The sequence below is a fragment of the Molothrus aeneus genome, chromosome Z (assembly GCF_037042795.1).
Source record: "Molothrus aeneus isolate 106 chromosome Z, BPBGC_Maene_1.0, whole genome shotgun sequence".
NCBI lineage: Eukaryota > Metazoa > Chordata > Aves > Passeriformes > Icteridae > Molothrus > Molothrus aeneus.
The window spans coordinates 61,217,784-61,233,350 of record NC_089680.1 but is presented as its reverse complement, the minus strand read 5'-3'; the positions used below and the strand labels follow the sequence as shown (position 1 = coordinate 61,233,350).

The following is a 15,567-nucleotide window of genomic DNA, read 5'->3' as shown; positions in this document are numbered from 1 at the left end:
AAAAGACGTGCTGGAAACCATGTGATAAATATAGAATAGATGTTTATTACTTTGAGATTAAAGATAAAAATAACTGCATTATTCTCTGTATGTTATTTTCCCCTGTTTCCCTTAGTGCTCAGAAATGCTATTTCATTTTACACCTATCAAGAACAGAAACATTATGAAAGTGTTCTTTTATTCTTTAGAAATAATAGGAAATAGACCGACAAAACTACAACAAATACAAGTCCATTTCTCGAAAATACATGTGTAATATCCCTTTTGAATTTTATTGCATTAACAATAATTTAATAACCCCAAATACACCACAACAATGAATAAAAGCAAAAAAACCCAAAACTTCCTGAGTATGAGGTTTTCAATTTCTGAATATTTTTCACATGTTCAAGCTACATCTCCAACGTAGCAGATGCCAAAACAACATTTTGCTGTGGATAATCCCAAGTGAATTCCTAAGTAAGCTTCTTTTAAGCTCATATTAAAAAGTGAGCTTATAAATACTCTGGTGGATTTTTTGTTTTGTTTTGTTCTTTCAAAACTTTACTGCCTGACTTATTTGAACAAAGTAAACAGGGCTTTTTCTTCCTGAACCCACCAGAATTATAAAAGAAATCCCTGTATGTGCTTTTCAGCATAAACAAATATTGACACTAATAATCAGAAACTCCTGTGGTTTGGTTTGACACACGTGATTTCCTCTTCTACTCTAGTTGTTAAGCAGTTGGAGAAAGAACCTGACTTTCACATCTTTCATTTCACATGAACCCAAATTTTACTGTGAGTGGGCCTTTCTGCTGTCACCTTAAAAGGCTGTTGGGGTTTTTTTTTCATGTTTTCAGTAGGCATGTGTTTCAATCTAAAGTCAGCATTTAGAAATCAAAAGACAATTTAAAGAATGTACAGAACTTGTAGTAAGAACGTTCTCAAATTTTTTTTTTAATTATGTTCAAGATAATTTATTACTGAACTATAAAAGGGAGGGGAGGAAGGTCTTCAATCATATACTTAAATTTAAAGTTTAGTGAAATGTGAATCAGCACTCCCAAAAAATGTAAAAAGAAAGGTGAGGCATCATTCATCAGCCAGCAGATTTACTGGACTTCTTGAATTTAGTGTCTCCACATTTGGAAAAATTAGTGCAAGGATAAAAATATACAGTGGAACAATTTGAAATGCCTCTTTTTCTTGTTTCATCCACTTAACATTTCATGCTGAACAAAATTGAATAGCTACAAAATTAAATAAACTACATTTTAACACAGATTAGTATCTTGCAAGGATCCCCATTTCATACTGTAGTGTAGTATTTACCTTGACAGATACTGACAAGAAGGAATAAGATTAATCTGCACTGAGCTAGCTCTACAGCATAAAAATTCTCACAAATGTTGCTATGAATGCAGGAGCCACCCACTCTTGCAGGCAATAGGAGCATTGCCAAGAAAAGGTCATCTGATTTGTGCATACCTTCAAAACTTGTAAGAAATGAGAAGTGCTCAGGCCCAGCCTGGCCTAGAGTTTTTTGGGGTTTTTTTTGTGCATAATATATATATGTGTTCTAAATTTATGGCAACATTTCAGGAAAACAACACTATTAGGGCAGGAGTTACATTGTCTTTGACTTTAAAGACCTATCCATGAGTCATTTAACTTAACTGAATTCAAAGGCAGACAAATAGTTAGAGATTCTTGAGAGAAAGATCTTTCTTTAAAGAAAGATCTTTAAGATATTTCTTTCTTTAAAATGTATATGTATTCATATAAGCAGATATCTCCCTAAAGTCAGATTTTAAACTGATACCCACAGGAAGCAGAATTACTACCTTAAGGGATATGGACCAAAATTCACCCTCAGTTTGCAGAGATGCAATCAAAGTACCTCTTTCACAGACAAGCTAAGTTTTCTGATATATTGGCTTGCTTCCAAAAAGAAGAGCCAAAAGAAACTATATATTTTGCGAAATGAGAAGTATAATCTGATAGGGAAAAATATGGGAGCGTTCTATCAAATTATGTTAAAAAGAAAAAACAGTAGGAACCTCTTCTAAATGCTCTCAGAAACTGAAAGCATCTGAGCCAAACATTGTGTAGATGATTACTCCAATGACTGTTTACAATGCTGATCACTTCAACATCAATATAATAATCAATATAAAAACTGGGGACACGTAACTTCCAAATCCTATGTATATGTGGACACTTACTAAATATACCAAACAAATCACAGATCACAATAAAAAGCCCCTTTACAGCTTAAAATTTACTGTGAGCTGCATTGGAAATATGATTTCTTTTTTTTTAAATTCAAATATAAAGTTTTGTAATGACTAACATTTGAACATTAGTTTTTTTTTAATCAACACCAAAGTAAAAAGTTGCTTTTAATGGTTTAACCTGTATTAGAACACCAGTTTTGTTAGAAATACTTCTGCCGAAAACTTCTTTTCAGTCTTTATTCTAAAAAAATCATATTGCACAGATTGATTTTTCTGTTTTCTGATCTTCAGCTGTTATCAGAGGACATCAACAGAAACAAATGTGGATGCTGCCTAATATAATTGCACCACTGTTAGACAACAGTCCTACATTCTGCCTGACATTAACAACAAGTTAAATACCAAATGGAACATACTATTCTTTGTGACTTCTAAAATCTTTCTTCCAATTGCAACTTTAAAACATTCAGAAGCTAAAATATTGTTAAGACAGGCAAGTCCTAAAAGTCAGATTATATTCAAAATGTTTGTATTAAATCCGCAGAATATTCAACTTGAGAGAGTATATTCAACTTGATGAGAAAAATTGATGGTTGTGGGTCCAATAATCTGCTGCTTTATTGTGCAACTTTTTCTTAGTATGTGAAAATATTTGAAGAAAAGCTTCCTACAAAATTTTTCAGTCTGTCGTGACTACTGTTTAAACCAAAACTTTATTCTTGGCTTATTTATTCTTGGTTTATCTCTGCATCAAAATCAATAATAAAGAGAAAGTAGTATTTCTGCAATTTCCTGAAGAGCCTTTTACACTCAAGAAAAGTGAGCATGGGGCTGAGTGTGCTCTGACTGAAAATGAATTATTTGCACGCGTACACATTCATTTATTTAGTAAGGAGCAGAAAGAGAAACAAAATTACTACCACTTGGAAATAAATTTGTCACAATCATCTTCCTAAGAAAATATAACTTGGAACCATGACCCACATCATCAAAAATGGCACTGATGAGAGAGTTCATCCAGGTAAGGGGTGACCTGCTCCTGGGGATTTGTTAATCTCTACAAGAAAGGCCAGCACAAGAGAATGCAAGGGGAGTAAATAAAGCTGATTCTTTTCATTCCTTGTCTGTAGGGTCTAGCTAGGGCAGACAGATGCTGCACTCAGTCACCTGTATTTTGTTATTTTGGACAAAACCTTGGCAGTGATAAAGAACAGGTTTTGAAGGATGCAAACACATGAGCTCTCTGCTTCACAGCTGTGTATCACACTCAGAAGGCTTATCTGCATCATCAGCTTCTTCAGTGCTTGCTTCCACTTCTATTCCAAAGGCTGGACCAGCAGTTTCCCGTGTGTAGTCACTTCTTCTCAAATCTATGGCAGGAAAACAAATTCAATAATGCAGCCAAGTGAATGTTTGAAAAGCACAAACATCTCAAGCAGTGTTCAACCCAATAACTCATGGCAGTTTATTTGATGTTTCCAGGAGGAAGAAAATCTGGAGCAAGGCAAATAAGAAGCAGGGAGTTGAGAGCCCTGGGGAACTCAGTGGTGTGAGCCCATATGAATGAACCTTCCCTGATTGTATTCATTCAGCTGATTTTCCCCTCTATTATCTCCAGCTGCCACAGACAAAAATAATCAAACCAATAACACTGCAGTTTCTGTTTCAGAATAAAATAGCAATTATTACTTCATGTAGGCCATGAAGGGAAGGAGCTTCCTCTACAGAAAAAAAAATATCAGTGGCTGAAAGTCATACAGAAAGCAATCTATTTTGGCTTTCAGTCTTTAAAACGTGCCACACATCACACAGAAGCACATTCTACCAAATGTAATGTGAACAACAGGCAATCCAACCAAGCCTAAGTAGGGGCTGCAGCAGAGCCAGAAAACCTCCAGGTTTTCCCCAGCTGATGCATTTTCATGCAAATTTTCTATTGTTACTCTTTCTTACTGTAAAAATTATTGCAGATAGTAGCTGTAGTGATGATCCTGGAAAAATGGGCTCCCATTTAGCAAAGAAAGGGAAAAAATTCAATGGGAAGAAGCTTTCATGCTGAATGCCAACATCAGGTTGATGAGCTCCCACTCTTACATGGATGTTAGGCAAAAGAGCAGTATTCTAATATCTGCCCTTGCACAGGAAGACTATGCCTACCTGAGTCTTTCAGCTCAATAGAATTTCAGTTCTTGTCTTTATAGCACATTGAGACCTTTACTTCTTTGCACTTGTAAAGTTATACATAAATTAAAAATTAATCTTTACTTTGCATACCGGGAAGTTTCAGCTTTCTGCAGCAAGAATTACAACGATGCTTTGCAATGAAGTTTCTTATTGCATCTTCTCCTAGGTTTGCTGGTCCAAATACCATTTTTCCAGACCTAAAAGAAATATTCTTAAAAAATCAGTGAATCTAAAATGAAGCAATTAAAGGGGAGGGAGATGATAACATTTTTAATTTTTTTAATCAGTTAGCCCTTTTTATCAAGACAATCAAAGGTTAATACATATTAAAATTTTCTTAGATATGAGACAAGAAAACTGTCAGTTCCAGTAAAATATTAGCCTACATATATCCCACACTACTTTTTTTTTTCTCTAAAGGCAGACACGACAGACCCATCAGTCCCTACTAAGAGGCTGAAAGGAAATCTGGGCACAGTGACATTTTGATGACATTTGCCATAGTATGATTCTGCTGCAGCCACAACTTTTTCCCAAGCAAGTAGTCTGGTTTCAGTTTTGATGCAGGGTATGTGAGAATAAAACAGAGCTAACAAGGACTTTTTTTCTCTTCAATTAAAACCAGAAATGCAAAGTCTAGCAGAACCCTAGCCACAAAAACCTGCAGCATAGAAAAATGAAAAAAAAAAATATTAAAACCTCAAAACCCACAGTATGCAGCTGACAAGCAAGGTTTTAAAATTTATAGTCTTCATCCTGTGCTCATCTCCATGTGTCAGTTCTCTGACCAATTAATCAATGCTACTAGGGGATCCATTTGTGGAATTATATTGCATATTCTGAAAGAAACTGCCACAATTACAAACAGAAACCACCTCTATCCACACACATATTGGAAGTACCCCACAGTTACCACAGATTCTTAAGGTAGTCTGAAAGCTGCACTGTATTTTAGTTTAACTGCACCTTTACTCTCAAGAATTTGACAGTCTAGACACTATGGAGCACAGCACACAAGAAACACTTCCAAAGAAACTTTACAAATACTAGTATTTTATTTTAATGGTATGCAGAGTGGAAACAGCACATTTCCAAATCTGAAATCAATTACAGCTCTGAGAAGCTATAGAAAAAATACTTTATCAAATCTATCTGTAATTCACAGTAACAAAACTATATTCTCTCTAAGGAAAACAGTGTTCAAATATGAAACTTCTCCTTTTCACACAAGACAACAGCAATGATTAACCGAAACTACTATACAAAATTTAGTATCTTTCTGTTTTCTTGCAGACCCTAGAGAATATGTGTCTCCTGGATCCTGTGAAGCATTCATCTAATCATCTTATAATGCAAATTAATACATCAAACAAGGGAAGAAGTGAATTATCAATCAAGGGCCATACTTAAATAACTTTAAATAACATGATGCAGTATATCCATTTCTATGCTTTTCTGGAATCTGATGAAATGCTATAGAAATAGAGTGTGCCTAAGTATTTGCTTGAGCAGTTACAGGAAATTAGGAAGACTTTGCTAATTTCAAGGCCACACAACCACTCTGATACCTCCTCTAATCTAACCATTACTCCAAGCAAGGTGAAGCAAGTAAGACAGAATATCTTCTCACACTGTTTTGAGATAAAAAGGTATACTCTCTGTAATACACATCAAGTAACCTTTCCTGTCTACTCATTATAGACAATGCTTCATGAGGAATACTGCATTTAAATTTGGAAAATTATTTCAAGGAATCTGGGGATAAATGGGAAATGATCATCAGCCTAGAAACCATAACATGTAAAGATTAGGGAGTGGTTTAACATGAAAAAAAAAAGATTGAAGGAGAAGACTGTTGATTTTTTTTCTCTGAGTTGTCAGTAGGTAGCATGAGAAAGAAACATTTAAATTAAAAAAAAAAGAAAAAAAACCTAAACAAAACCAAACAAACAAAAACAGGAAAAATCTTTCAGGCAGTGATAATATCAAACAATTGGAAACAAATGCTCTGTGAATGTATCAGCTCTTTTCAGTCTGAAAATCAGAAGACTTTTCTTCATCTCTGAATGTCATATAATATCCCTGAAAACTCTACCCTCATTAACTTTGTTTTGGCCTTGCAAACTAGCACATGTTACAAAAAGTACCCAAAGTATTGCTTTTGAGGCAATTCTTCCCAACATTTGGGTAGGGCAGAAGTCTACAAGGACTGTGTTAAACCCTGCTGTTGTGCCTCAATTATTTCTGTTTTAAAGGAAATCTTCTTGTGAATCTCATATCTGTACCACTTTATCACTTCATACATTCTATGAAGTTCCTGTGGCCAGATCTTACACTGATTTGCACCATCTCAGGTTCTGTCTGAGCTGTCACAACATTAGGCATACTTTCCAAACAGATCTATTATATTTGTCTTGACCTGGATATAAAACCAAGACATAAAGCTATCTTTATGGACTACCACAGACCTGGAGGTCACACTTTGCCATTGCAAAGACCTTTCCAAAACACAATATGGGATGCATGAAATAAAAGACTTACATGACACATGACAGGAAAATGACATGAGCCAATAAATTGATGGAGTTAAAAGAGCAAAACATAAATAATTTAACTATAAGTAAAGCTAAAATTTCAATCAGCCCCATAAGTCAGGAGTCATCTATTTTATCCTAGGTTTTCAAGAGAACATGAACGCAAAGTATCTTTTGAGGCAGGTTTTGATCTTATCTAAGTATCTTACTTACAAAAGAAAACTTAAAATACATCTTGCCTCTGTCAGAAATGTTTCTCCTATGAGCAAATGAAGGTGAGAGCAAAGACAGTGCTTTTACAGTGTAATTCTTACTACTCTTTTAGAAAGCATTTCTTAGAATTGGGTATCTACTTACAGAAAACACCACAGTTTCACTGCCTTATTCCTATATAGCCCTAAATCAAACAATATAGTTTCACTAGTTGCTGTTCTGAAAATTTCCCTGAATACAAGAAAATCAAGCTGGGTTTGATGAATTAATCAACACTTGCTCTCTTACTAGGACTAACTATTTTGCAGATGATAAACAATAAAAAGTCCTAAAAATAAGATTGGTAAACAAAATTATTTAATAGCAAAAACAATAGAGAAGAACACTAATAAAAATAAACTTCACGGTAATTAATGTAGGTAAATATTATCCTTATGTTAAAGAGGATAAACTGACTTATCTTGTGAACTACTTTGGTCAGTGCCCCTCTGCTGTTTACAGCAATAACTATTACTGTTTATGTGACCACTGACATTAAAAATCTACTTGAACAGTAGCAAATCAGAATTTCATACATCTGTACCTTAAAAGTATTTGCTAAATTCTTGAGAACAACTACATGATTGACCTCTCTGCATCTCTAACTTGAGCTATCTATGTGCTTCTGTCATGAACATATGGTCTACTTAGGGCAAAGACTTTGTCACTGAGAAGCACTCAGCATATCTTTGCTCTCATATATTTGTTGTTTTCAATATAAATTTTATATGTACAATACACCAACAGTCATAATTAAACATTAAGACAGTCGTTTATTAATTATCTTTTTGAAATACTGATTATGGTCCCGGAACTAAGAACTTGCTTACAAAATCAACTTGGATTTCCAAGTTGTAGGCAAGTAATCTGACATTTCTACAGTTAGTTGCCCTTTATATTAAATTAGACTATTTACATTTGCATCTCCCTACCTTCCTACCTTCCAAACATGAGACTTCCCTTCAATCAAACGGCACAAGCTGAGCAAGGGTCAGTCAAGATGAGCACCAGAAAGGGGAGGGGCAGGGATGTCAGGGCAGATCTGGAGAGGGGTGGGGTTTAGGAAGTGTAGGAGAGCTGTAAGAGAGCAGCTATCAACAGCCCTGCTTCTGCTCTTACTGCAGGAAATAGCACTGAAGAGCAAGGTCACAGCATGGGAGAACAGCCATGGCTCTGATTCTGAAATTTGATTCACAAAGGCAGACTGCTGTTTCTGTGTGTCTAGTCTATCCAGTTTTTTTAAGTTCCCACTCATGATTTACCATCTTCATATCACATTTCTGAAATCATGCTACATGCTTAAGTGCAGAACTAAAACCTATTGGAGAGGGGCATGGGGCCCTCTCTTCATCCTCTTAAGCCATTGTGGCCCCATATACTCCTAGAAAAAACTCAGGGGAAACTGGACTGCCATATTCATATCCTTTGTACAGCTCTGTGAAGAGATTGCTCCCAGCACAGCAGCGCAGACCCTCCCACCTTTCATACACCTTTTAGCCCACAGTGAGAGCTGGGACACTCAGAGTCCTTCAAAGCATGGGAGAAGACCCAGTCTCTCTATTGGCATCATACTATCATTTAACTCAAACACCATGTGAAAAAAGAAATTAAAGCCTCCCCCACAAAATATAGAAAACCATCCTAAATATGCAGACTGCTGGCTGAATGTCTGAAATGAATGACAATTTCAACAGAAAGAAACCTACTTTTTATCTTCAGGTTTAATCACAGATGGATCTGTAAGGTTTTCCCCAACACCTACAACAAATAAACATTTTGTGTGTTACAAAGGAAGGTAGTCATGATTTCATAATCTGGCACTTAACAAAAGATGTAATTAACCATTTAATTGATATATCATAAAGTGTCATAGTTAAAGTGGCCATGAGCTAGAATGAAAATGCTATGAGTATAAATATTTGTAAAGTACTGGCAATACAGTTACAGTTCTTCAGCTCCTTTGAGGTTAATTTATTTGTAGATGGAAAGTGTATGAAAATACAATATATTGAAGCTCAACTAACTAAAATGTGACCAACCAAAACATTGTTATTTTACCTGGAGTAAAGGTACTAATCAGATACAGATCTTACCAATATCAATAGAGCTACTTTCAGACACACATTCTCTTCAAGGTAACAAACACAAGAAGTCACAACTTCATGATGTGCAAATATTTGCATCTGTTATCCCTTTCTCCATTTGGGTGGCGAAGGAAGCATATTAAAGAAATAATTACATTTTGACACCTATGTTGCAGTTTTCACCAAACTGATTAAAGTATACTACCTTTAGAAAATAATCTTTTCTTGAATCTGAAAAAATTGCTGTGCTTTTACAATAATGAAAAATATATGGTCATATGACCATGTGATATGTAATTTTTTTTTTTTATTTCAACATGGTAACTTTAAGTTTTGCAACACAAATAAAGATTCTGGAGACAGGATAATGCTGCTGAAATACCCCCAGACTGCAATATAGGCCATTTCAGTTGATGTAAATTAGGCAAAATGTGTATGTACATATATGTGTATGTGGAGATGGCCATGGTATTAAATAGTAAATTGTTATCTAGATCCATCCTAGTAGAACTCCAAGGAGAGCAGCCCTTGCACTTTTCCTGAGTTTCAGATTTAGAGAATTAAACATGAGGCAAAAACTAGAGCTGATCTCTGTTTAAGATGAAAACTGAGATTTACATAGATGTTTATATTCTCCATTTTTGAGCCAACACAGTTGCTCTGGAGTTTTGAGAGTTATGTAATAAGCCTGAGCAAATTTCATTCAAATTCTCATAGGCTATAGCAGAGACACATTTATTCTTTCTGTATAATTTTTTTTTTATATGCAGCTAAAGCAAATCAAGGCAAGGATGGAATTATAAGCTTATTTTGCATAATAAGTACGTCTTTTTTGTAACTTACAGCTTCTGGATGCCGTAAAATATAAATATGTTAAGTCTCTGGCTACCCATAGACTTTTCCCTTGACAGAAATGAAAAGTGATAGTGTTTATACTGTTTTATGGGTGATGTTCATCTGAACATTGTCAACTGTTTTATCTCCTCAAAATATGCCATCTTCCCACGTACATATGTACAGTAAAATGATCACATGCTCTTTGAAGGAGTCACTAGACATTGTGAATAGCATTCAGGTTTACAGCTTATTTAAACTGCATATGGATCTATTAATATGAACAATAAAAAATGCAGAAAGTTCACACATTTTTGACAGATTTACATACATATTGTGTGTGTATGTACCCAAGTACATTTGAATCTCTGTATTGTTTATACATTTATGAAAATATTTATTTATGAAAAATACAACTACCTTAACTGCGGAGTGCCTTTTTTGGAGCTGGATGAAATGTTCCTGCAGTTTATCTAACTGCTCTTTTGGTCTTTCAGCCTGGAGGCATTTGAAGCAGTATTATTTTCCCATTACACCTACATTAACCTAGACTGTTTCTGTGGATTTTCATTTATTGGCATCACACAACAGATATCCAGAGGTTTTTTGAGCTTTGCATTTTCTCATCTAAGTGAGAATTTGGCCCTCAGTACTAAAGTCTCTTTTGAGATTATTACTTTTCATCTGGTTTCAAATAGCAGTCCTATGCTAGCAGTCACCTTGCATATCCAGGACCAGGAGCTCCCCACGGGTGTAGACGTAGGTCCAGTGAGAGAAGGCCAGCATTAGCTCTTCCAGCAGGCTGATGGGAGTAATCTCATCTCCATTGTTGTTGTTGTATTTCCGAAATTCACCAGTCATGTACTTCTCGATGGTCAACCACTGCTTTGCTGAATGGCAGTAAATGAGGAAAACTTCCAGGAACCTGTAAATATAAATATTGTCTGTCAGCAGCTGGCAAGGTAACAGTCAGCAGCCATCAAGATGCAGAGCAAACATACCAAAAAGGAGGACATGTCTTCTTTGACTGGAGCATTTTCAACAACAGTAGGTAGGTACAAACAATAGAGAGAACAAAGGCTTTTTTGGTCTGACAACCCTCTAAAAAAAAGCACCTTATCAGAAAGTATAGTTTATGGACAAACAACATAATCTGATTTACCCTAGTGCACTGTAAATGAGCCACATCAAATTATTTTAGTTAATTATGTAAAAGGCAGTTCTTGCTTAAGTCTATGGAACAGAATGTTTATTTTTCCACCACATGTAACTATGAAAACAAACTTCAAAGCTGCCTACCTTTCCTCTTAAAAGTTCATTACCTATCCTTAGACATTATCATTGGTACTGCATTATCATTCCAACCTACAATGGAAAAGGATGCTGAAAAGAGAAACTTTAGGGACTTTCACCTAGTACCTAAAGACTTTGAATTTACCTTGGAGTATAGGGAATAGTATGAGGCTTCACTTGGTTGAAGGTATAGATTAACTTCTGGGCAACCCTTTGCTGTTGAATCTCCTGAAAAAAAAAGATAATATTATAAACATTTCATGACACCTTTCTTCGTTTTCATGAAGAAAAGTGTCATTAATTTTTCAAAAAAATGAACAATCACACACACACACATACCCTGATTATCTATTTTTTACAAATGGGAGATACAACTTCCTCAAAACCTTTTTTCTTTCCAAAAGATAACATCAAAACACATGTCAACCTTGTTGAAGACATTAACAAGTCTAATATCAGGCTAGGCCTGATGTGTTGTTCCTTCAGGTCTGAACTCACCCTCAGACAGAGATGTAATACTGTGCCATGGTGAAAGATCTTTTGCCAAGCTTGAACCACCTCTGGCAGGAAAGACTTCACAATAAAAACCTGTCCCAGCTTTAATACATCACTCTCAGACCAAGTACAAATGACCTTCATGGCCCTCCGCAGACCCCCATCCATCTCCTCCCGTGACAGGACTTGGATCATTGCAGTTGTGCCACACTGGGACCAGGAAGACATGCTTTTATCAAGATTCATAGGTGAACTCTCTTCTAGCTGATAAACTGTCACTTCCTCTCCAGCTTAAATAAAAAGAAGTTTTGTTAGCAAAAGTCACTGGCAGAAACAGGAGAGAACAGCACTTTCATTTGGTGTCTTTAAATAACATACCTATTTACACACCTTTCTAAGCCACACTTCTTTAAAAAGAGAACTTTTTATCATAACTGTTCATCTGTCTGAAAACTTCCCCAGCCTAAACATACACTATTTATTCTTCTACACATTCATTCTTCTACTATGATAATAGGTGGTCCAAGCATCTTGTCTTAAGCCTCTAAACAATGATAAATTCAAGACCTCCTGGATTCTTCCACACAAACATGGCTCACTGATACTCTAGTCCATAGCAGTCATTTAAAAGAACATATTTTTAAAGGGTCACCATTTTTATCTCCAGTGTGCAGACTCTAAATATCTCATGTGTAATTCCCTCTCTTTATGCACTTATATGGAAGGAGAATTTTTAGTAAGACTTTTAAGTTAATCTGTGGAACACTCCCTGAATTTTTCTTTTAACTCTGTGTTTCACAAAGTAAACCCCAAAAAGCAACAAACACCAAAACAAACTTGCAGGAGCAGAACATCTGAATTCAAATCTTAGTCTAAAAACAGTTTAAATAATAGTTTAAAATAAATCTAGGGGGAAAATCATAACAACAAGGCAAACAGTTTGTAATAGTTATTGAATATTAAAGGGATTTAATTTTGTAGTTGATGCAATATGGGATGTAGTTGAGAGTGCCACCTTTTGCTGCAGAGAGCTGAGTTTGTTTCAAAAATTGTGACTTGGCCATGATGTGATGAGCCAGGGAAATTAAATTGAAAAAGACATTTCCAGAAGAACGAGCTAAAGCTTGTTCAGGAAGCTCATTCAGAAATTATCAGGAAGCTTACAGTTTTGGTATTTTAAACTAATATTTTGATTTTTTTTCTAGAAATTCCAATGTTATATGAAATGATGAAATGTTTGAGGTGTTCTGCTCCTGCTCGTAACACTTTTTCTGCAGCAGAACCTAGTGACTTTTAACTCAGTTGCACTCTCTTTCCCCCGGAGAGTTGTAGTGGCATTCCTCTTGCAGCAGAATCAACAATACTTTTGTGTTGCCATTTGTAAACTAACAGCAAAGTAGACTGATTTTTTTAAAATCTGGCTTTCCTTCCTACAACTCACATAATTTGTAACATTAATTAATAAGAAATAGGTTTTCACTGGGAAGTGTGATGAGGTAACTAAATTGCCAAAATAGCAAAGACCATAAGCAATTACAAGTTGAATTCAGACTTGTAGATTTCTTCCCCACTTTTGAGCTTGCCTTTCACCAATTAGCACAAATGCAGATGCTGCTGAATCCAGTAATTTAGGCACATTTTAATCTAAAATAAAGCAACTGGAAAAGTCAGTACCTTACATAAAAGACAGACACTTGAATAAAGATAGTATAACTAGACACTTTTTTTTAATCTTACATTAAGTCTTTATTTTATTATCTTTTGACAGTTTAATACCTAGAAAGCTCTTCTGGGAGCTTCAACGATTAGAATTCTCAATATCGCCATGGCTATATTAATTATCTACAGCAATCAGGTCCCAAGAAATCCTATGATGCTGCAAGTATCAGCAATTAGTTGCTGTGAGACAAAGTATTCTGCCTATTGAGAAGGCAGCATCTAGATATCAAGAGTCTAGAGGCAGACCTTCTGCTATTGTAAGCCAATACTGCACACTATTTTCAGAACTCTTCCCAAAAATTTATGGATTATGCTCTACCATTCTTCAGTTACAGCAAAGATTTTTGTCCTTGACATTAAAGACACTAAAAGTTTTCTGTGCCAGATAAAAGGATAATGCTCTTAAATCAGTACTGGTTTTCTTCTTGATGGCATATCCTATACATAGATTTACATATGCATCTGTGTTTGTGTCAGTGTGTGTGAGAGAGAAACAGAAAGAATGAAGTTATCACGGTTAAGGGGAAGCTTCTGGCTGTCTTCAGGTATCCTAAGGATGGATACATAGAAGATGGAGTTAGACTCATCTCTGAGGTTGACAGCAGTCACGTGAATACTAACAGATACAAGATACAGCAAGGGAAACCCCAACAAATACAGACAGAAACCCTGGATTCATGATTAGGTCAATCAAACAATGGAAGAGGTTGGCCAATGAAAATGAGGAGTCTCCATTTATAGACAAAATCAAAATGCAATTCACAAGTGCCTCAGCAATCTGATCTCAATTGACCATGGAAGGACTTGGAAAAGTTGACCACCAAAAGTCCCTAACTACAGCACAACTACCATTCTATCTTGTTTTGTCTTTTTCAGAAAAGAAGAACTGTTGAAATAAATCCAAGACAATTTCTCAAACACCGTTTTTAAAAGATAATGCACCAACTATTTATAAAGCAAACATAAGCTAGAAGTTGGTACTCACCAAAGAGCTGGACTGGTGTAAATGGTATGGTCTGAGCAAGTCTCATTAAGTTGTTTCTTTCAACAGCTGCAAAGAACAAAGATTTCACTGCTAGATTGAATAAACAAGCTGGCTAAGTTTCAAAAATGCTTGGCTGCACTTTACTGTAGTGTGCAAAGCCAAGGAGGAGGCAGCAGTGTGACACTGTGTCACATCTGATCACCATTTGCTTTACCCAGACAGCAGCTCACCTTTGCACACTGTTGTATTTCAGGAATGATATTCCCCAATTTGGTGTTCCCACTGAAACATGTCAAACCATGCACCGTTCTCTCACTCTTCCTCCTCCCCCTCACCTTGCCTCTGCTGGGGCTGCAGAGGAGAACGGAAGGCACAAAGGCTAAAGATCATGGGTTGAGATAAGAACAGTTTGCTGGAAACAGCAGCGAGATAAGGCAATGAACAGCAGCAACAAACTGATGACAAGAGGCACAAAAAATTAACAATTCACATGGAAAACCCCTGACAAGACAGCACTACCTTGAACCAGAAGGGACCCCTGCTCCCCAGAAGAGATTCCCTTCCCCCCAAGCCTTGGCAATGACCTGACATAGTAGAGAACAACCTCTGGGCCTAGCCAGGCCCCTGGCTGGCTTCTGCAAGTAATTAGCCCTGTCCTAGTCAGAAGCAGGAGAGAAAGATACCAGAAATTCAGCTGGCATTAAAGCTTTGCATCTGGAATCATAACCCAGATTCCAAATTCAGTCATTACTCTCACACAGGCTTCAACAGGCTTCAGTCTCTTCTACACGATTAACGTCAGTGTAATTTATAGTGACAGCTGACAGTCCAGGTCTCCTTTAGACATTTCAGAAGTTAATATACCCTAGGAAATGGAGATAAATTCTTCACTTTTCCTCTTTTAAGAAACCAAACATCCTTCAACAACCCGGATGCAACTGCCTCAGGCCTCAGCTGTACTACTTGTC

General features: G+C 36.1%; 1 protein-coding gene across 1 annotated transcript in view; it reads right to left on the bottom strand.

Moving 5' to 3' along the window:
- Positions 1 to 3,467: 3,467 nt before the first annotated feature.
- TRPM6 (transient receptor potential cation channel subfamily M member 6) overlaps positions 3,468 to 15,567 on the bottom strand; it is an 84,586-nt gene continuing 72,486 nt past the window's right edge. Inside the window, exons 31-37 of the mRNA XM_066569794.1 lie at positions 14,600 to 14,665; positions 11,899 to 12,185; positions 11,546 to 11,628; positions 10,827 to 11,032; positions 8,896 to 8,947; positions 4,494 to 4,600; positions 3,468 to 3,589 (exon numbers count right to left, since the gene is read on the bottom strand). Of these exons, the coding sequence (XP_066425891.1) occupies positions 3,468 to 3,589; positions 4,494 to 4,600; positions 8,896 to 8,947; positions 10,827 to 11,032; positions 11,546 to 11,628; positions 11,899 to 12,185; positions 14,600 to 14,665 (923 nt within the window). The remainder of the gene's footprint in view (positions 3,590 to 4,493; positions 4,601 to 8,895; positions 8,948 to 10,826; positions 11,033 to 11,545; positions 11,629 to 11,898; positions 12,186 to 14,599; positions 14,666 to 15,567) is intronic.